At 44.2% G+C, this 22869-nt stretch overlaps 1 protein-coding gene across 2 annotated transcripts; it reads right to left on the reverse strand.

The window, feature by feature from the left end:
- Positions 1 to 839: 839 nt before the first annotated feature.
- Positions 840 to 22364, reverse strand: LOC139223564 (TSC22 domain family protein 1). 2 transcript variants are annotated; one of them, XM_070855505.1, is made up of 3 exons: positions 19580 to 22364; positions 3846 to 3897; positions 840 to 2099 (listed from the first exon to the last, which is right to left on the reverse strand). In XM_070855505.1, the coding sequence occupies exons 1-3, from the start codon at positions 21613 to 21615 to the stop codon at positions 1851 to 1853; spliced, it is 2337 nt and encodes a 778-aa protein (XP_070711606.1). In that variant the 5' UTR covers positions 21616 to 22364; the 3' UTR covers positions 840 to 1850. The 2 variants fall into 2 exon arrangements, with proteins under 2 accessions (XP_070711606.1, XP_070711607.1); XM_070855506.1 differs by lacking the exon at positions 19580 to 22364 and adding an exon at positions 4287 to 4847.
- Between the last annotated feature and the right edge of the window lie 505 nt (positions 22365 to 22869).

The raw sequence follows: 22869 nt of genomic DNA on the forward strand, positions 1-22869 counted from the left end.
TTTAGAGGGATAGACGTATACGTTTATGATTAAAAATTCATTTTTACCAACTTAATTCTTAAGACTGCACCCATTGTCTCTTGTTGGAAACCCGTCTGGATCAAATAACTCAAATCTAATCAAACATGGTCAAAAAGAAAACCGAGCAGTCCAGTTTTTGCTTTTTTGTTTTCATTTTTATTTGAGGTGCAACTGTCTAGTGCAATTGTAACGTCACATTTGTGATGGGCTGAGGAACATGCACAAAACATCCACATACTTGTGCTGGGCATTTTCCTTTTTTTCGTTTTTAAAGTCGCAAAGTGTCTTTTTATTGTGTTCGGCGCTCCAGTTGCACTACGAGCAACTCAAACACTTGGCTGTACAAAAGACAAGAAAACAAAGTAAAGACAAAAGGAGAAAAAGAAAAAGAAAAAAAAAGACAGCCATTCATTAAAAAAAAGAAAAGAAAAGACTACACACGTTCCCACATGGTAGAACAGTCCAGATCATTTGAGCGAGTGAGTTAAGCGACGGCAGAGGAGAGTTCACGTACAGTACGAAGCCGTGTGTCACTGCAGGAGAGACAGCATCTTAGTGTGGAGGTAAATAATCCTCTTCTGTTCCCACCCTGAGTAATGACATCACAGGTAGTTCAAAACCTGGCAAACCATAGATCATATATATATGTGTGTACGTGTGTATCTATATGTATACACACATACTGAATAAAACAACTAAAAAAGCTTGTATATATGTATCTATGGTTAGAAACCAGGCACTTGGCAGAGTTTAATTGGAAACTTTTAATCTGTACAAAGTTCACTACCTAGAAACAGTCTTGTCCTACTTATTTGCCTCTCCATTAATCATTTTACAGATCACTAGGACATTAATTTACATCAACAACAGACAAAAACAAATCCTACACCTTTCCCAGCCCTCCCTAAGGAAAAAAAATCCCTGCATAAATGTTCAATGCTCCATCGAAGAAGGGGGAGAGTGCGTTCAGGGTGGGGGGGCGGCGACATGATCCTCAGAAGGATCTCAATCTCAAAGTGAACAATGAGGAGCAGCTAATATACGTTTCATAATTCTTTTAATCTAACCCCCCCGCTCCCCTCTCAACCCAGAAAGCGAAGACTGTCGTCATCTTCAGACGCTGTGGGGACAGAGAGAGTGAAAAAAAAGAAAAGAAAAAAGAAGCGAGCTGGACCGTTTGCCTCCCATTCCAGATGGGTCGTACAAATCTTTAGAGTTCGTCCATTGTCAGAATCGTCTGGAGAAAAGTGCACAGACCGCAGCACCAAAAGAAATTAAACATGAAACAATGCTGAGTAAAAAACGCAAAGTGTGTGCAGACGGACAGTGCTGGGTTGAGGTGGGGGCGGGGCGAGCCGATGGCACACTTTCCACAGGTCACACGGCGAAGGATTCGCCGGCGCTGACAAGAGCGTGCAGCCCCTGATTGGCCGGGACCTCCTCCTTGGCGGCCCTGAACAATGGTGGCGGCGCCGGCGGCCATGAGAGGGTAGACCTTCCCCTCGTCATCACCACGACGATTGTCTTAAGCAGGTAATAAAGGTTGGAGACAAAGCGGACACACACACACACACACTCACACACACACACACTGGTGTGACTCCAAAGTCTTTCACTTAAATAAAATGTGCAACAAAAGAAAGTTGTTTCTCGTCTCCGGTTGAGTTGACGTGTGCGCTCCTCCAGATGGTGGCATAGTCGGTCTTGGTGCTAGAGTCAGTTCACAGTATGGCAAGACTCCTTCCTCCTCCTCCTCCTCCTCCTCTTCTTCTTCCTTCCATCCCCCCTATGTCTCATCCTCGGGGGGTCTCCAGTGAGCCGCCTCTGCGTTACGCCGACGTGCCGGAGCTCTGTGTGGAGGGGAGGGCTTGTGTGGTTCCGGCCGGGTCCGTGGTCGGGGAGCCGCCGGTCTGGACCTGCGCCTGGAACTGAGCCATCTGTTCGGGGCTGGCCAGGTTCTTCAGCAGGTTGTTCTCCTGCTCCAGCTGAGTGTTGCGCTCGATCAGCTCCTTGATCTGCTCCTTCAGCACCTCCACCTCCTCACGCACGGCGTACATCAGGTGGCTCTTCACCAGGTCCTGAGGACGGAGCAGACAGACACATGGTTAGCTGTACACTCCTCAGACTCCTTCCTCCATGTTTCCACTGCGACACCATGAACCAAACTCCTTCTTACACAACAAAATATACAAAGACGTCTTTTACTTCCACGTTTCTTCATACTTTTACAGTTGAATCACAACAGAACGTTAACTATTAGTTGATGCAGCCATTAATTAGGTGATTAGTAGGTGAGCTGTTTTGATATCTGATCTGCTTCGAAAATGTAATATTTTTGGCTTTTGGACTGTGGGTCAGATGAGAGAAGATATTCGAGGCTGTCACCTCTGGCTCTGAGGTAACTGATGGGTGTTTTCTTGACCTTTTGAAGACAATTTTTAATTTAATTCTTATCAACTAATCAAGAGCTGCATTTAATCGACCAACATGTCAAGCGACAGAAAATTAATGGCAACTGAAAAGCCAAACTTGTGATTCCAATTTCTCAAATGTGCTTCTGAAAATGTCCCTTTAGTCTTTGAGGAACTGTAATAATAAAGTTTTCACTGTTTGTGTGACATTTTGGGGACTAAATTAGCGTCAATTAGTAATCACTATTTCCATAATAAAACACGACATCCTTTTTAATTCACACTACCACGACTTCCTAAACGATCCCTTTTTATAACACGTATTTTGGTTCATGCCTGTTTTTATTTACTCTCTTTATAAATAGAGGCTTCCTGCTAAAAAACTGCTCTTCAAATAGACCTAACTGCCGGAGAAACTTGACTCAGACCCATGTGAGCGACACAAAGCACGGGGAAACGTGTGACACAGCAGAGGGGGGAGGCTAATTTTGCATTATAAGTGACCTCACAGTCTTACACAGCACACGGCAGTTTTAAAAATGGAAACAAGCACTGCAAACACAACAGGACTCCTCAGAAAAAGGGCGGATTAAAAAAAAATCATCAAGAGAAGCAGCTTTGTAGTGCATCCCCATGATGATGCCTGAGCAGTGTGCTGTGCCAGCCTGCTGAAGGGGGATTTGAGTTTAATAATCTGAGCATCCCCTCCTCTGTGGACCCATCCCTCCTCCTCTTCCTCCTCCTCCTCCTCCTCTTCCTCCTCCCTGCCCCTGTACGCAGAGAGGGAACAAAATGTTCCTGCACCGGGGTGGGAGGAGCCAATCACCGGACGAGTTATTTATACCGAGCTGTAGGGAGGCTGCTGCTTGCCTAGCAACACGGGAGAGGGAGAGGGTGAGGGACTATGTATATGCATGAGAGAGAGAGAGAGGGAGGAGGGGGGATAGCGTGTGAACCTTAGCCTGGCCCACATCAAGTTGCCAACAATCCGGAGGTCATCTGTCCAAATCGTGACAGAGCAGGAAACTCCTGTTGCCTCCAATTCAAACACCAGCAGGTGAAAATATGCGGAAAACTATGTTTTCCACGCACATGCGGCTTCATTTCTAAAACATTTCAGATGACAGAAAAGCGCCATTCTGCTTTTCATTCATTCATTCATTCATTGCTCCATCGCAGCTTTGTGCCTCCTCTCGTTAACCCGAGACCCCCTCCCGACACAAACACAACATTATCTCGCACGTCTAATTTTAAATCATGCCAAAATAAAAGCACCGAGGTGGCAGTAAAGATAAAGGAGTCCACGTCGCTGCGTGGGTTACATAACGCTGGAGGCTGCACATACATGTGAAGCATGAGACGGGCCTATTTACAAACACACAGCGCTTTAATGTGATTAAAACTGACGCTTACCATTGCTTGCTCAATCTTGTTGTCAATGGCCACCACACTTGCACCGGAGGAGCTGAAAGACAGACAGAAAAACAGGATTTGTAGGCTGATTATAAAAGCCTGGGTGCTTCAACATTAGCTGAATACCGCAGGGTGTATTTGAGGAAAATGGGGCTGCATCGAGGGTATTTTGCGTGACTGCCATTTGCGGTTTTATGGAGCCAAACATAAAGAAAACCTTAGGTATGAAAATAAGAATCTGTCATGCAGCAAAATAACAGGCTAGAAACCACCAAGAAAGAGTGTGTGCATCGCATCAAATAGAGGTCGAGATAACAGGGTTTGACTTTGATGGCGGAGAATCAGTGAGACAACATTTTGGGCAGTGCTGCCTCGTTTTAATCCGGCGCACATCGCAAAGCAGCAGCGGGTGATGGTGCGCAGGAAGCCTGCTGACATTACCTATTGTCAACCCTGACTGATGCGCTCTCCTTCCCCAGCACAGAGGACAGAAACGATATCGAGAAATTCCTCAGTTGACAAACGCCAAGATCCATCGCCACTGTGTAACACTGGGAATTCATACCACCCCGTCCATTAAAACCTCCAAAGGCGATTCTTCTTCTGCACAAACTGGAAATCCAGCGGTAAAAAAGTAGAAAAATAGCGCATTATTGAGGGCAGGACGGCGGGTCTGCTCTCCGGGCGACCGCAGCGCTCGCAGCCGGAATCGAGCACACAAAGACTGAAGCGGCGGGCTGCAGCTCCGCAGACCGCGGCTCCCTCTCTACATTATGCATGCAGGAAAACAGCGCCAGCGGCCAAGTGATTGGCGCAGAGCTGAGCTCATTAGCATAATACATGCAGGGAGCGGCGCTGCGGCGTACCGGATTGGAGGAGAGGCCGCTCATGGGAATAATTCATGAGACATCTGTGTACCTGCTCCACCGTCCTCTATAAAAGCCCGCAAACACACTGCACATCATGGAGCGAAAGAGCGGAGAGCCTGGACTTTAAAACCAGGAAGACTGCGATTTACCAGCGGATACTTTACTTTTTACCGATTTTTTCCTCTCAAAATGCGATTGAATGTGTTGTTTTGTTGGATTTTATGCTCCAATGTGGACTGCAGGTGATGGGAAAACTTTGAGCTGTTCTGTAAAACAATGTCTCCACCTATTGGTTATAACTAATACATTAAACAGGGTCTCACACACACCCCAAGGCGAGTCTCATATACAGGCTTCATGAAGTCTGAGTACACAATAAATAGCCTACAGGCCGACCCTGCGATGAAAAGCTGGCCTCAGCACTGTCTGGCTGCCACTTGTTCAGGTAAATAAGCAAAAGGCTGAAAGGTTACATGTGTGAGGAGAAGAAAAGGGTCAGATGGCAGGAACACCTAAGCTCCTTTGTCCTCTTTAGGTCGGACTGGCTGCAAAGGGAACACACTGTGCTGTACAGCGAGGCAGGACCACCCTCCTCATCAGTGACGGGGCTCCATCACTGATTCAGTGTGGATTATCAATTCCTTGTTCAAGTCGTTTAACAAACATTTGCAGGTTGCAGCCACTCTGATGTGAGGATACACTGCTTTTCTCTCCTTGGATCAGTGTAAACTGAGTGGCCTGTGTTTGGTCAGACAAAACAAGACACCTGAGGCCATTTTTCACTATTTTCTGACAGTTTGTAGCTTTAAAGATGCACAAGAAACAACATTAAGATGAATCAATCATGAAAAGAAGTTAAATAAGTCAAACAAGTGGCAACCGATTCTGCTCGGAGCAAGTACATTACATTGTAGTGTAATAAAACATGAAATACATGTTGGAAAACAACAAATGTGAGAGGAGGGAACTATTCTATTTATTTCATTATTTTTCTTAATGATTAAGCTGTTGTTATAATTAAGGTTTTAGTCTATAAAATGTCAGTAATTAAAAGTATTTATCATAAGTGTTTGCTTTATGAGAACAACAGTCTAAACCCCAATAATTTTCAAGTTAATAATGATATAAAACAGTGGATGCTCACGGTGAGAGGCTGAAACCTGAGAGTGTTTAAAGGCTGAAGTATTATAATATATAAAATCAAAATCTGCCGGCTGCTTGGACCAGATAGTCACTGAGAGACAACAAAGCTCCCTTCAGACACCTGTGCTGCTTTAAGCACCTTAGCTGTCAGATCTGTCTCTGTCTGGAACATGTGTGTCGGTCTGGGAGTTTGGAGATCAGAAAGCTTTCTGAGCAGAAGACAAAACTCTCCACCTGCTTGTGTCTCTGTATTTTACTTCCTCTGACTTTGGCTGTACTGTCAAGGGACGGAGTGATTTTAGAGAACTGGAAAATAACGCTTGTAGTGACTTCTCTATTTGTTTCTTCCAAAGGAGCAGCCTCACATGCATGTCATGTTGTAGAGACCTTATTCATACTGTATATGCTCATGGAAAACATTTTACTAATATTAGACAGTCTGGAGAAGAGGTACAAGTTGGATGTTGGGTGTAAAACAAAAGCATAGTTGGTTAACTGGAGGAAAAATGTGTTTTTGCACATTGGACAGGCTGCGTACATATTGGTTTATTGAGTTTGGGAGTCTGAAGTCTATTCGTGGCCTGATAACTGAACAAAGGGAAGCAAATATGGGCTAACTGGATCAATTGAGGAACTGGAACATGATGCTTATCTTTGGCAGTTTAGACTGAAGGGAAAGATTCAACTGGAAGCAGGCGAGGATTAATGCAAGTACTCCTGTCCTGGACCACGTTACAGTGACTGAACATCAACCAACCATGGGTTCATACTCACACACAGTCAGGCGTAACAGCATGCATGTGCAGAAGCAAGAACACTGTGTCCTCGGACACATTAGCAGTCCTTCAATGCGGCTGAGCGAGAGTATGAACGCGCCGAGGTGATGTACGATAAGTTTAGATTTGAGAAATGCTTGGATAACTGCAGGCGCTGCTTTCATTTTTCCACACATCATTAAATCAACTGGACGTCACAACAGCAATGGTCAGACAGAAACATCAACACAAAGCCCCTCTGCCGTACGCCCTTGTTTAACCCCCGGGCTGCTGCTGCGGACCCCCTGACAACGTGACAACACTACAGCCATCGTTACCTCTTCAGATGCTTCTCCAGCTCCCAGAAGAGCAGCTTTAGAGCCATGCCGTCCCTGCCCTGTGCTCCTCCTGCCCCGGACAGCCCCTTCTCTCTCATTGATGCTTCCGGGCTAAAAACGCACACTCCGACCGAGCAGAGTCCCCCCCCCCACATCCGCCCCACCAAAAACACCCCAAAACAAACTCCACCACCACCACCGCACCTCCTCCGTCCTCCTGACCTGAGCCCTTTGGCCCCCGACCCCCAGCTCCCCTCAGCTGTGGGAGCTTCACATGGGGGAGCCTGAGCAACAATAGAGACCAGGCAGGAGCTGTGCAGGACGGGGATGGTAGCGGGAGTGTGTGTGCGAACAACGGGAGCGTGCCTTGCTGTGTTAAGTCCTGATTGCCCCTTTGCTAAGCCTGAATCACATATAGACGCTCAGACGATTGGGTGCACGCCGAGGGAAGATAGGAGGGTGGGCTGTGATGTCACTGCATAAGGAGTCGTGTCACCTCCCCTTCTGTTGTTATATAAACTGTCAGCAGAGATTAGGGAGATCCGTCCAATAGGATGAGCTACTTTTGACCACACACCCTGTCAGCACACTCCCTCCTTCAGTCTGCAACCTCTCGCTCGCTCTCATCTTTCCTGTTTGTTTCCTGCTACATCCTCTCTGTGCTGGTGATGGATACAATAGCGGTACCCGACTCTAAACCTCCACGCATCAGTATCCAGTGGAGAATGTGTGCATTTGCCCTTAAATTCCCTTGATATAATAACAAACATCTCCTCACGTTTCCTCACACTGCTAACACCGTGTCCCTCCTTCATGTATCTCAAGGAAAATGTGTATGCTGTACCAGGCTTGCCTTTAGCCGACTTGTCACTCCTGATCAGTGGATGCACACTTGACACCCACACTCTCACAGTATGGGTCTCCACTGGAGCACGGCTCACGTGTACATCCATGAAGACGAGCACACAGTTTAGATTACAGTTGGAACAAAGACGATCAAAACAAGACTTGTAGCTGGATGGCCGATTGGGCATCGAGCTGACGCAGAGCACCGAAAGCTCAAAGCATCGCAATAGCTTAGCAGTAAAAAAAGACAAAGAACAAAAAACAACACAGCATCAAGTGTTAAGTGGAAGAACTGTAGAGAACAAAGGGAAGAGGCGACCCTGGTCAAGGATGGCGAGCACCACAAAATGTCGGCGAGGGTCGCTCAGAGTGAGTTTGCTGGTGGGATTCAGCTCAGTGCACGGACTGAAATTATTAACCTCATTAGGTGAAGGTCACGTCTTCTTTTGTTCCCTTTACTGTATGTGTCACTAATCCGGTAAACAGTGGAGGGCCAGAAATACGAGTATGGAAAACCAAATAAAATCTCTCTGAAAATGTTATTTTGTCCACTTGTGACTTGAGGTACTCAGCGACTATTATTTTTCCAAAGTTTATTCATCATTCGAAAACAAAACCCTTCACTGAATACGTATCTGTACATTGTGTACTTGCAGGTCTGGGGTCAGTGTGCGCATGCCCACATCTGAAACAAAAGACTTGAAACTCGTCCGAGGGCAGCGTTCACTGATGTGCAGACAGTTTACTTTCAGCCAATTGCTGATGGCACAACACACCCAGCTCAGCCAATGGCGAGAGACATTGACGTCATGACATCACAGATGGGCTGCTTTCATTCATTATGTACGACCATCTAAGCTTGTGTATGTGAAAGGGCTGACCCATATATTACCTAACCACTGTGCTAAAGCTTAATGTACATTCATCCTATAGGGAAAGAGCCATACTGAAAAGTACGATAATGTAATAATACTCCAAGAGAGCTAAAGTTGGAGTCACTTTAATGCCAAATTAAAAAGGTCCTTATTGGCCAGGCTGCCATGTTGATGTTCCACCAAGCTATTAGACTTTATCGGTTAGGTAATGAGTCCTCGGCTATGCCAAACTCTGGATAAAATTAACAGGCAGAGCTCATTCGAACTCTCTCTTAAGCCTCAACAACACCGATCCACATGCTAGAAAGCATGTGTTCTCCTCACGACAACCACAGCAATATCATGTTTATCTCTTTCAATGACTTCACCTCCCATCTTTTTAAAAGACGGTGAGTGGCTACAAGATTTGAATGGAGAATAAAAAGGGTGGTGGTGAACATCTTCGCCACACCCTGTGGAGCTTACATAAGGTCGGATGTGTAGCCACTGAGTGGCAGCAGATGATGGAGGAATAAAAAGAACAGATGGTGCTTGCATTGCCCACATAGTTAAAAATATAGACCAAGGGAGAGAAATTATATTTGAGAAAAGTGACACTTATCTTCAAATCTGGATATGTTTTAGTCTCTTAGAACTGGGTTAAAGAAATGCTCAATTCTGCCTTGTTTGGACATTTCTGTATATTACAGAAAAAAAAAACAGCAAAAACTCATCCAATATTTTTTAATGTTTGAGATAGGAGCCATAAAAACAAAACTGGGGAAGCTAAACTAAGAAGACTTAAAGCAAAAAACCCTATTCAATCATTTTGAAAGTGTGTAAGAGTATAGCTCCATGATATAGAAACGTTTTAACTCAACAAACAACCATTAGGGAGATGTTCTAGAAACGTGTAAAATCAGTAGGGCCATCAGCAAGCCCAACGCCTTCTTGTGTATTTGCTGTACATACACTAGAGGCATCTCCCCTTTTACCACGGCCCTCCTTTTATCCATGTTCTCCCTCACAAAAGCACCCAGCTGAGTGTAAGTAACGCTTCCGCCTCACTTTATTGTGCGGTCTGAGTGAAAGCAGAGCTGGGCTCAATTGTGGGGGCCACCACTCAGGCTGCAGTGTGTGGTCCTGAAAAGGGTCCAGCTCTGCCACAACTGTTAAGTTACATGAAAATATGACTGGGTTTGATAGCCGAGGACGCCACAAAGCAATTAGGGGAAGTGACTGGGAACACAACAGAAAACCTCCACGAAAACCACAACACAGCTGGAAGCTATCAGCTACACCAGATAATGTCACACACTGTAATGTTGCGTTCGCTTTTTATACACCTCCTCTTATGTTTCCCTGCTTCTTCCTTTTTCTATATCTCTCTCCTTGCATCCCTCTTTTTTCATCCGATATGCTGCTCTGTGATTCGCCCGCCTTCTTCCACATCACTTGTCCTGAAGCAGTTGGGAGACATGCGCTTGCGTGTGTCTGCGCAGGGCCATGCATCCCGTGTGTGCGTGTGTTCTTGTATCAGCCGGTTTGTGTGTGTGTGTGTGTGAGGCTATGTTTGCAAACTGGCGGAATCCGGTTTCGGAGGCTTTCTGAACGCTGGCATTTGCACGGAGGAGAACCAAGGCCGACAGCAAGATCAACCCCACTGCTCACGCACAAACAACACACTTCACCTAAAGAGAGGAAGTGTGTTTTCATCATCCAAATTTAGAAATCAAACTAGAAAGAGAAAGGAAAGAATTTATGAGCAAGATTTTGGATTTTGGAAAGAAACACGGAAAAATTACATCAAATTTGTACCTGCAGCATGCAATTAGTTTTATGTTTTCAAGGTCCAATTCCTGCGTAAGCGAAGCGTACCAAGGTAGCAATCAAACAGCCTTCTACTTGCTGGCAAACAAGGCATGATCTCCCTTGATCTTTGCCCAAACACAGACAAAACAAAACAGCAGGAACGCCCCAAAACTCAGCTCTCAGGGAGTCACAGAGCTTCAGGGCAGCGGCTCTTTGGAGCGCAAGTGAATCGTTCACCGCAATGCACGCAATGCCTTACATAACCAGCCACTGTGGCATATGGGCCACCAAAGTGACACAAGTTAGTAGACAGGGAAGGAAGGAGGCTGAGCTCCCACAGCTCTACTAGTGTACTGACACTGCTGACGTGCCTTGTTCTTCTGATGGATGAGGTATTGGTTTTCAGTACCTCCACACATTCCTCGCCCACTATGACGGCTTGACACATTTTTAACGGCAGTAAAAATAACAGAAGGAGCTCTTGCCGTCTACATTTAGCAAGGAATGTAAGAAATAGAAAAGCGTCAAAAAAGATGTGAAGAGGAGACGCTGCTATGTGTAACGGTCTTCATTATTGTTTCATCATTTATTATTTGGTCTATAGACAACTTCCTACAGCCTAAGGTGAAGCCAACAAATTGCTCATTTTGTCGGTCCAAGACCCAAAAATATACTGTTTACTATCACATAGAACAAAGAAAAGCAGGAAATCCTTAGAAATTAGCTGCTTGATTTAGGGAATGTACTTGAAAAATGACTGTTATTAAAACAGAGGCCAAAAAGAAAAGTTATCGAGAAGCAAAGTTTGTTTGGGCTTTGAATTGGCACAAATACCAGAGTATTAAAGTATTACACAAAATCTGGCTAGAATCAACACAGAGCTCTCATCTCCTTCTGTTTCATTTTCTGTCTTGATACCCCACAAACTGGCAAAAAGGCTCTACATGTCGTGTTTTAATTATTTCTGGCTCTGTGTGGCAAATTTCACGCACAAAAATTGGGCTTAGCCTCCTACACAAACTGTAATCCATGTGTTAAAACAAACATTACACAATCATATATTACACAACCTGTGATATACAAATATCAAACGTCACAGGAAGTTGTGTTTCTGACCCCGAGTCACATGGATGGGTTCGAGGACTCGCTGTCGATGTAAACAGAGCAGGAAAGCTCCCCGTCAGTGCTTTAATAGTGAGGATCTTTGCTCAAGGTTCTCTGCAGCGAGCACGCTTCCTGCGGTGATGTGAATGTATTTTAACAGTAGGAAGGGTCGGGGCTCTGACACAAAGCAAACACAACTGGCTTTACGCAGAATTATTATTATTTCTCTTTACAGAGAAGTGTCACTTCCAGGGGTAGTAGAGAGGTCATGTTACTATGGAAGAGTGTCAAAGTTTCCCTCAAAAGTCATCCAAAAACAGAGAAAAAGAAGTGGAAAAGACTAAACACTAAGATAGATAGATAGATGGATAGAGATGGATGGATATATATATTTTGGACAGCAGGTGTAATCATCTGATCTTGAATCATTTCATTAATAAGAAACATTAAAGAAGCAGAAATTTCAGTATCAAAACAACAAACTTCAATTTCTGCAATTTAAAGCACAAATGTACTGGCAAACATAAGCTTTCTGCTTTCTAGCCAAGCATTGTACTAAATCATTGGAAATTACAGTCAGCGTAACTTTTCAGGGGACATATTATGCAAAATGCACTTTTTAATGTCTTTTCAACATAAAAATGTGTCCCAGTGTGTCTAGAGACCCTCAAACTATAAGAAAAGACCATCCTCTCTTCTTTTCACCTGTACCACCTTTTAGTAGATGTGTGTAAAAACGCTCTGTTTAAGCCTTAGTCTTTCCAGAAGGGGGTCTTAAAAAGACAGGAGCTCAAACGGAGTGTTCAGAGGCTGAGAAGAGCAGTTCTGCAGTCTGCACAGTATGATAATGGAAAGATAATGTGTTTTTGAACATCAACCTAAAACAGCAACCTAAAAAAGAGCAGAATATGTCTCCTTTAATGTATTCAGTGGCAGGTTACACTTCCATGAGTACTTTCTCCTGTTGCAGCGATCACAGCTGGATACTTTTACGTGTTTTAGAAATTATAGTATCTGAAATATCACATTTGTCTCCTGCTAGGTGTAGAGGCATTTCCTCTGTGAGAAAAGTTATATAGAGAGGGAAATGACAGGGGGAAAGAAAATAACAGTACAGGCGTCAGAAGAGTGATCGTGGCACAACCAGTTAAAACCAGAAATGTAGCCTCTCCTCCTCTTTGCACATTTCTTCCCGAGTGTAAAAGCCTGAAGGGGAAAAAGCTGCTTCTTCTGCACCATAAAACATCTCTCCTGTAAACACCTACCATTTCACACACATGTACATCATCATGCTGACGGGTGAGCTCATAAACAGTTGCTGAGAAGAGCACGGAACATGCATAGACACATATTACCTCCTCTCTGGCCTGTGACTTTCTTCAAGAATGTGCAGCCCCGCATGAAGGCACAAGGCGAGCAAACGTGACACCTGTGTACTCGGCTTTGTGCCCCTCAAACCCCCACCCCTGCTGCCTCAAACCGAATCTGTCAAAGCCGGATGATGTTGTGATCTGGCTGCATCAAAATCTTCACGCACACATTACGATGCACTGCAAAGCCTGAAAACCCTTCTAGCGATATCTCTGCCAGAACTCAAACACAATGGAGTTTGAACAAAAATATGCATTTATATAAATAATGAGATAATTATATAATGATATAATAATAAGAATCCTCCATGCTGCCATTCATTAAACATTTTCTCCTGTTAATAGATTTGTTCTACATAAAGCAAAACAATAAAAAAATGGGGAATGAAGATGTCCAAGATGACATTTTCAAATAGCTTTTTTTTTTTTTGTCTAAAGAGTCCAAAACCAAATATATTCAGTTTACTATCACATGTAATAAAGAAAAGCAGAAAATTCTCACAAATGAGGAACTGGAACAAGGGAATTTCTGGTATTTTTGCTAAAAGAAAACAAAAAGAAATGTGAATATGTGTGATGTGATGAAACCATTCAACTTCAATGGGAACTAGAAAGCCAAACATCAAATGCATTCACATAGGAGCTGGGCATTTTGTGTATATCCAAAGAAATCATTAACCTCCCTAATATAAATAAACTAAAAACACCCTATGGTCTGATAAAGCAATGTCACAGTTTCCTAGAAACAACCTCATACAAAATCTTTTGCAGGACAAACAGACAAACAAGGACAAACAAAGTGCCGCCACAATAGCTTTTGCCTAATAGTCTGACTCATTTATCAGTCAGTCAGTCAGTCAGGATGATAAACTTAACCCAGTGAGTCATTCCATCCCTAAAAATACGCACACCTACTTGTGATTAAAACCCTGCACAAGGATATACTATATCAATAACTGTACCGCTGGGACCTTCTGTAGCCAGCATTAGATGCTACACACCCACTTCTGTGAGTAAGAACAGAGGGTCAGTGTTCGTACAGAGAGGAGATCTAAAAATCGCTCATTTGTTTGTGAGTCATAGATTGCGTGCAGGAAGGACATTTCCACTAAGCTGCAAGGCACATTTTAGGTCAGTGATTCTCAAAGCACTGTAAGGTTATATAAACAACTGCTGGCGAGGCTGTGAGGATTTGTGAAGCAATACTGTCACCTAGTGACGTAACAGTGGTACAACAACGTGAGAAAGGAGAAGGACTGTGTTCATCTCTCTGCTCACACATGATTTTATATCATGTCTCATATTCAGACTTAAGGGATAACTCAGGTATTTTAAACCTAGGCTCAATTCTTTTGGCAGATTTTGGTAGTTTTGTTTTTTGGTAGTTAGATCCACTACAATATTTGCTTAGCACACAGTTACACAAACAAACTAATCGATCAAGGCAGCAGTAGACTAGCCACTGCCGTGTTGAGAGATAAAATCACTTTTTTTGTCAGTGGAATTTGGCAGGTTTGTATAGCGTGATACAATGGCTGTAGGCCCCAGGTAAATACTGGAGTTATTCTTCAGGTGTGATTTATCATTCTTGACATGCAGAAGATGGCGCCCAAGAAACTGAAAGCACCATCAAACTCTGCCGCTCCACCTATGATTTAAAGATCCACCAAACTGGAGTAACAACATGACACAACCTTGGAACTAAACTATCACTGACTGCACTCAAAGACAGCACATTAGAGTTCACATAAGCACATGTATTTCTTGCCGACGATAACTACCAAAAGTGATGGCCATCATGCTGCTGTTAGATAAAAAAAACAAAAAAAACAAACATTAGCAGATGAGGCTGGGATATCAGAGTTTAACGTCAACAAAATATTGGACACTAATTTCAAGAACATGGGTTTAGGCAGCCGGAGATATAATTTGTATACTTTTCCATATAATTTAACATAAAGTTGATATAGTAAAGACTGAAGCAGAAGGTGGGTGCAACACAGACTAAGAGGTCAAGATTACTGAAAGAATTTTCCTTTCGGGAAAATATGGGTTTTATTCAGGTGAGTATATTAGAGTCAGCATGGAAGAAGGCATTAAAGTTGGCTTTTGGATTTGTAGGTCATCAAATCTGCTGCTGAAGAAGAAACTTGTGGAAATATCACCAAATGAATCATTTTATACAACTTGATTACAAGGTCTTCAAATAAACTTACAAATGTGGTTTATTCTCTTCTTTGTTATGTTTAGTCATTTAAGGACATTTACACAATGCAGCGATTCACTAATATGTTGGAGTTATAATGGATTTACTCACTACTTTGTTTTTAAAGTTCAACCATTAACAGAATAGTGTCTCGTCTTCCTCCTTTTTGAGGCTCTGGCACAGAAACTATTTTTTTACAGTAGTTCAAAGCATTTGTCCATATTTGGCCATCGAGGACTCTCTCTGCCTGGTAAAAGCTCCATTTTGGATGGCTTGCCAATTTAAAACAGGTGTGTCAATATTATCAAAACATAAATCACGAGCCAGTACATTTACAGTGTTTGACAGGCAGCACATTATCCCTCAAACACATAAAAAGATCAACAGGGACTGAAATGCCTCATAAAAACAAAAAAAACGTAATGGCTAAAATTCATGACAAGCTTGCAATCAGAAAATGAGTGAGTCTCTATTCAAATAAAGCTTTTTTTGTAAAATCAACATAGGAACAACAATGTTGTACTCTCACATCTACCTTCGCAAACCTGTTGACTGTCAGACGCCATCTTGTCTGACTGGCGATCATTGTTTCACTTTGCTGTCAAGCTATAAACTCGTGACTGCGTGGTTATGTTTGAACCGACTGTACAGCAACTGCTGCTGCACACACGTTTACTTCATTAACACGGCAGCAAAACACGGAAAAAAACCCTCCGATTTGAAATGTAAAAGGACGGCTTCTACTGCAAGACTGTGAAGAAAAGACGTGTACAAGTTTTATGGGTTAATCATCACTAACTTTTATGGCTCCAAAGGATGAGGTCATACAGATACATTTCCCTGTAAGAATGCTCTAAAGGTCCCACAACATTTAGTTGGCTCTGAAATGCATTGTAACACTCTACAGTATGGTCACATGACTCACACATATTTACACACTCAACACCAGGCCAAACGACATATAATTTAGATTCTTGAGGTAAAATGTGTTGACTGATATACAGATTACTGACCCTTCGCTCAGCCTCTCCCTAAAACAGCCACTGTGTCCTAAGTTAGCAACTGTAACTAAGCACAACACAAGGCCTCTGGGGTCATATTTTTCACTTTTCCACATAAGTTAATCATAGGAAGCATTACATTACTGTTTCCTGAGACACTTTTTGGGCTAAAATTCCATTAAAATGTCCCTTAATAAATTGTTGTGTAATGTTTTCAATTATTTTAATGGCGTTGAAGTGAAGTCCAACTTCTTACTTTTCTATCTGAATATTGTTTTAACCATTTACTTTAGCTCTGTTTTAACCAGACTGTGCAAACCAAGAGGGTCGATACTTAGCTACGGGCCAATTGTTTTGGCATGGCAAATTATTGCAAAATCATGTCACATACAGTAAGTATTCATAAGGTATAATTTTGGTTTCGGCTCATTACCAAAGCATGCTGCACTGGAGAAGAGACACTGACAGTGCTCACTTGGGCTGTGCAGTCTCAGCTACGTTGTTCAGTGATATTATTAGCGGTAAGTAATGCTGTATTCATTCTCTGTGACCTGCATCAGTCGTATGTCCCTGCAAGTTGTTATTGGTGGTGGAAAGAGAGAAAGGTGTGTGGATAAGACACAGCTGACAGGTGTAAAGTATACTGGAGGTGTGTGTGTTTGCCTTGTGCTGGCAGCTATCCAGCAGTCAAATTATACCAACACCGACCCGCAAGCTGAAATTCCACCCGAGGAGGCACGAGGTCCTGATGAAAGCCCTGATTAATACCACTGTCTTAACAGCGCTCTTCCTGACATACAGCTCACTGACAGATATACAGAGAGACAGCAAGCAGGTGAACAGAAACAGGCAGAATCCTGCAAAACAGACACACCCTCTCACATCCCTGTTTAACAACACGACAGCAGTCGTTCACACCGCTGAGCTTGATCACTAATGACAGCTACGGCTTTTAAAGAACCACACTTGACTCTGAAAACAGCTGATCTAAGCTCCATGTACAACGATCATTCCAGACAGCTAGCTGCCTTTGTTTAAGGTAACTTATGGACGGACAAAAAGCAATATGACACAACATTTAGAGCCCAGTCATCGTTTTCCCACCAGAGTTTAAGGTCCACCTAAATTAGAGCTGCAAGTATAAGTTGACTAATTGATGACCAGAAAATGAATCAGCAGCTATTTTGATAATCAACTCATCAATGAAGTCATTCTTCAAGCAACAATTACTAAACTTCTTCACTGTTTCTCTAGTGTCTCAAATTTTATGCTGTTCTCTGTTTTTATCATTGTAAACTAAATATCTTTGGGTTTTGGACTGTTGAAATAAACAAAACATGCACTCTCACACATTATTTAGGCAAAATGATTAATCAAATAAATACTTGTCAGATTAATTGATAATGGAAAGAACTGTTAGTTGCAGCACTAACAAAAGCATAGTAGTGTGAACAAAGCACTTTCCTTCAGTCTGTCAGTACATCTACATGTTCACTAATATTGGTGTTGATCTTGGACAATGGGAGATCTTAACTAAGAGTACTGGCTCTGGTCACATTTTAAAAACACACTGTGTTCATTTCACTCTGCTCTTGCTCACCCTCAGTAGTAAATACGAGTGCGAATGTCTGACGTTTGGAGGAAAAAGCTGTAGACTTCACCTTGGCACAGGACTGGGTACATTTAGCTTTGAGGAAACAGTGCTTGTACACAGTGAAAGGGATATTTTAAGAGTGGAAATGTAGAATAGCCTAGTGTCTAAAAGAGAAGGGTAGAGGAGAACAGTTTGGACAGCTGGCGCGATGCACTGAGAACTGCAAAAGGAAAGGAGACAGAGCAAGAAAGTGGACATAGACACAGCATGACATGACCGTGACTATAAACAAAGCACGCACACTTAGACTCTCTGCAGGACAGTGGCCGATTCATGACGAGAAAACGGGCTGACAAATGGACGGATAGAGGGAAACACGCTTACAGAGACAGCATGCAGACCATGTGCACACACACATACTGTTATGACAGGATGCCAAAAATTGCTGACAAAAGCCTCCACATAGTAAACAGTCCTGCTCTGTTTACAGCTGAATATGACTAAGACTACATCAACAGTAAACCAGCAGTTATTGCGGTCTCCATCGCTCTGTTTCCTTCATTTGAGACACAATCTGAACAGTTTGAAATCCATTAACGGTCAGTTTCAGTGCTGATACCTAAATTAGAAGTATGTTTGCTGCTTCACCTGACTATTTTAGTCAAGGAACTACTCAGAAGTCAAATAAAAACCACAATATTCAAGAAGTTTTGTATTTCAATTGTGGGTGCATGGGTGAGGCTGGCAGTGCTGCGTCAAAGTCCCTACATGCCCCACGGGCATTATTGTTGTACTCACAACATGAATGTCCTGCTAAACCAGAAACAGGACAGTACAGTGGTAACACTACACTGCTGCCACAACAGTGCTCCATTTCTCTGCACCGAGAGTTCATCAGATTTGTGCAGCGCAAGTCCAGATCAGGCACTCTACTGCACAGACTCTGAAAGACTAACACTGCATCTTCAAATGGGGCACGGGTGGTTTTTTTCCAGGGCATTTACTCTATTTAGACCAGAAAACTACCGGCAGCTGAAATGACCACATTTGAGCAGCAAAACTAAAAGCATAGGATTGAGTAAGAACACATAAATAAATCGTAGCACAGCTCAGCCGGGGTGGTACAAATCAACAGATCCAGTCTCTAATACGAGACGAAACCTCAGGGGAGATGGGGGGTAGGGAGACGCAAATACTGAATGTGAAAGGAAGGACAGTGTGAGTGAAAACATAGCCTCACTGACACATAGAGTCCTGGGCTAATGGAAGTAGATGTGTGATGGTAGGGGGTCGACCAGGGCAGAGCGTCTGCTGAGTCATCAGCCCCCTCAGTGACTCAGCAGCTCCACTGCCTCTATTCCAACCACTGATATTTCTTTAATAGTAATGTCCAGTGTGTGGTTTTTCACCCACTGCCTTCTGAACGCTGGCTGAGTGACCTCAGGGAACAGGGCATCGAGCAAATGTGACACTGGGCGTCTAGATCTGAATGAAAGTTCTGCTCTGCAGTTACAGCAAAACCAGACAGGAAACCAGTTGCAGCATGCTGTTGTGGTGGTGAAACTTAAAAATCTATAGCCAGACACCGTAATTAGACTGGCTGTTTCAACGATGTGATGAGGTACAGATATTTCCCAGCACTTTTTCACTTTAGAGTCAACATGTTGAAATATTATTGCAAAAGAAAGTATTATAGTGATGAAATGTTAGAAAGAAAAATTAACTGTGCTGCAATCTGAACTACAATGTACCAAAAATGATAACTTCCACTTCTCGATTATTTAAAAACATCATCTGCAAAACACAGTTTACATTAGAGCAAGCAACGCAGTCCATCCTCACCTGTCTTCCTCTCCCTCAGCATGCTGAGTCCTGAGGCCTGCAGCAGCAGCAGCCATGAAGGCGCTGGCCTCAGCAGACATCCCCATGTGGGCCAGTGTTCCAGCAGCACGGCCGACCTCTGCAGCCCCCTCTCCACCTGCTGCCATGCCAAGCCTGGGCAGACCCAGCAGGCCTTGGTGCTGGAGCAGAAGCTTCTGGGCGTCCTCTAGCTGGGAGGCTTTTATGGAGCTCCCTCCTCCAAGGACCGGGGCGAAGGTCGCTCCCGGGGTGAGGAGGGGCTGGAGAACAGCAGTCAGAGGCATGTAGGGGGTCCCATGGTGCACTTCTGGGACTGTGGCAGTGGAGGGGGGCTGGCCTTGTGGCTGTATGTGAGGTTGAGCTAGGAGGGTCTGTCCTGCAAAATTTGCCTGGGCAGGTGGAGCTACCTGACCTTGATGGGGCAGCGGCTGAGTAATGCTGCCCTGCTGCTGTGCCGTGACCCCTGGACCTGGTGTTAAGGAGATTCCTGTTGTAACATGCGGCAGCGGAGGCTGGACCTGGGTCTGGAAGGGAGCCGTGGGCTGGATAAAGTCTGGCTGCTGGACACCTCCCGGAGCCATGACCCCTACTTGGAGCTGTGGTGCCGCGTAACCTCCCTGGATCTGAGCCTGGTGGGGATCCACAGCATAGGGTAACTGCTGGGGTATTACAGGGGGAGGCTGACTTAAACCTGCCTGTGGCGTTACTGTGGGGAGAGTGAGAGGAGCCACGGGTTTCTGTATATGAACCCCACCAACAACCTCCTGGGGTGAAACATAGGTCAGAGGAGTGGTTTGGGCCAGTCCCTGTGGTGGGCTTTGCATGGCTTGTGGACTGGTGAAGTCCTGGCTCGGCTGCTGATAAGGCTGCAGCGTGTGAGGTGGCTGTACAGCAGGCATGCCCTGACTAATCCCAGCATTACCTGCCTCAGTCTCTGAGGCCACCTCTGGACCTTTTGGTGCCTCAGCTGCAGTTGGCTGAGGAATCTCCTTTTCATAATACTCTGTACACGTCCATCTTCCTTTACGGAATGGCTCAGAGTTAGTATCTAGTTTGACCACCCTAAAACGAGAGCCAGTTTGGGTGTGCTGGGTTTGAGTGTTGGGGGCAGCAGCAGATGGGCCTGGTCCTCCTCCGACAGAAGCTACATGTCCACTTGCACTAGTGTTGTCAAATCCTGCAGGCCCAGAAGGAGGAACAGCTGCAGCAGAAACATTAGAAATGTTTCCGCTGCCCTGTAGATGAGGATCAGCGACTGTCCCACCAACAATAGGGGCTAATGGTTGGGTTGTCCCACCTGCAGGTTTAGTGTTATCCAACACTGGTGGCCTCTGAGACTGGCTAGGCCCACCTTTGGAACTCATAGCTGGACTGGAACTAGCCAAGGGAGCAATGGGAAGAGCTGGCAATGAGGGTTCACCTCCTCCCAAGCTATCAGAGTGATGATGGTGGGGTTGGCTGTGTTGCTGAGGATAATTATGATGGATGGTCCCGTTTACCATAGAGGTGTGCTGCTGGGACCCCTGAGGGATGGAATGAGGGTGAAGAGGCTCATTGGGTGACACAAGTCCAGGTGTGTCGACTCCATGGAGACTGTTCAATGTCTCATCAGAGGAGCTTCTCTCTGGCACACCTGTATCCGTGGCCCTTGATACGGATACATCCAGCATTTCAGAGGAGGAGAGATCTTCAGTATGTGACTCATCCATATCATCATAGCTCTCTGTGTCATCTGCTAAACTGTTGTTGCCGCTCACATTGATCTGAGCTGAGGTGACACTTGTTATCTGGAAGCCACTCTTCTTCTTCACCTGAGCGCCAGCCGCTTGGGACTGGGCCTGGTGGTGGAGTCCGGGAGAGGAGGATCCAGCCTGGGTTGGATTGTCGTCAGCCGTGTTGACCCCACCGCCACCGGCTGCGGAGGAGGCGGACGCACCGCTGCTGCCCCTCCTGTAGTGGTAAGCAGTTTTCCTGCTCCCGCTCCCAGGCTGGTCTCCAGAAAAGTCCTGGTGGTGCATCTTTACTGTCAGGAAGTTGCTAAAGGCCAAGAAGTGGCTGACGGCTGTTTGCGCTACCTACTAGCTAACAGATGCTAGCTAGCTGGGTCAGCTGCAGTACCGCGATACTAACGAGCCATAAGTGAGAAGTCAGATGATTTATGTCCTTTAAAAACCAAGTTCAACGATCCAGGCTGTAGTGAGGCAGAAACGCTGGCTTACAAGCGGCGTCCCTCTTCTTAATACGAGTATCAATCAAACTCAAGAAGGATAAAAACACTTGATTCAATTTAGCAAATACAAAAAACAAAGAATGCAATATTCAGTTAGCCGTGCGTTAGCTTAAAGCTGTGTTGGGTCGCCAGTAGCGATTAGCAACGCTTTTAAAACTTGTACATCTTCACAACTAATAACGATTATTTTGCTGATATTAGTGTCACAATTAAGTACGCAGAAGCAAGTCTAGTCCTGAATAGTTAAAGTGCACTCAGGCGCTCTTCAAAGTGTGGAAGCCTCTTAGCTGGCCGGCGTATGTCGCAGGAAATCGGTCGTCGCATCCATTCCGCTCCCGGACGTCGACTCTCCGTCTTCCCTGTAACAGAAAACGAGCCTGGCGAAGAATAAACTCCGTCTGTAGACAACGGTGTCTAAATAAAATCCGTCTTAGTAGTGTTAAAAGTGTTCGTTAAGTCCATTTCGATGTAAGTAGCCGAGTCCGTGTTTGCTGTATCATTGTCGGTGAGCAGCAGTAGCAGCTAACGGGCTGTCAGTCTCAGTCGAGGTAGGTGGAATGCAAACACTGCGACTGCGCATGCGCATTTCTTTAGATTTTTTTTTTTTTCACACTGGTGTAACGTTCAGGTTTAGCTCTAAAATCGGAATGTACATATTCAACTTAATCAGTTTGAGGTTTTTCTTCTAAAGGTCGACTTATTCAGACATTAATTGTTTTCGCAGCTGAACAAAACATTTAGACAAGTCTAATGAGAGAAAATTTAACATTTGAGAAACTATTAACTATTATAAACACTTTAACCCCATGGTCCACGGTCTTAAAGTCCAATTTACAACATTTCGTAAGTCTGTGAAGGCAGCATTGGTCTATGGGTTATGTTTATTTATTTTCTTGGGACCCCACTGTCAGGGAAGTGCTACTATAAGCAAGCTGAATGAACGATACAGCAATGAATAATGGCTTTGAAGCTGCTCAAAGCATTTGTATTTTCCTTTTTGCCCATTATGTAGTTAATATTTAACAAATGAGATTATTACAAA

The sequence above is a fragment of the Pempheris klunzingeri genome, chromosome 24 (assembly GCF_042242105.1).
Source record: "Pempheris klunzingeri isolate RE-2024b chromosome 24, fPemKlu1.hap1, whole genome shotgun sequence".
Lineage (NCBI taxonomy): Eukaryota > Metazoa > Chordata > Actinopteri > Acropomatiformes > Pempheridae > Pempheris > Pempheris klunzingeri.

What these genes read in the sequence shown, in the direction of transcription:
- LOC139223564 (XM_070855505.1), bottom strand. Translation starts at nt 21,615, where the DNA reads ATGCACCACCAGGACTTTTCTGGAGACCAGCCTGGGAGCGGGAGCAGG. An exon ending in GCTGAGGGAGAGGAAGACAG is followed by an intron (nt 3,898 to 19,579) that starts GTGAGGATGGAC and finishes TCTGTCTTTCAG; the next exon opens with CTCCTCCGGTGCAAGTGTGG. An exon ending in ACAAGATTGAGCAAGCAATG is followed by an intron (nt 2,100 to 3,845) that starts GTAAGCGTCAGT and finishes CTCCGTCCTCAG; the next exon opens with GACCTGGTGAAGAGCCACCT.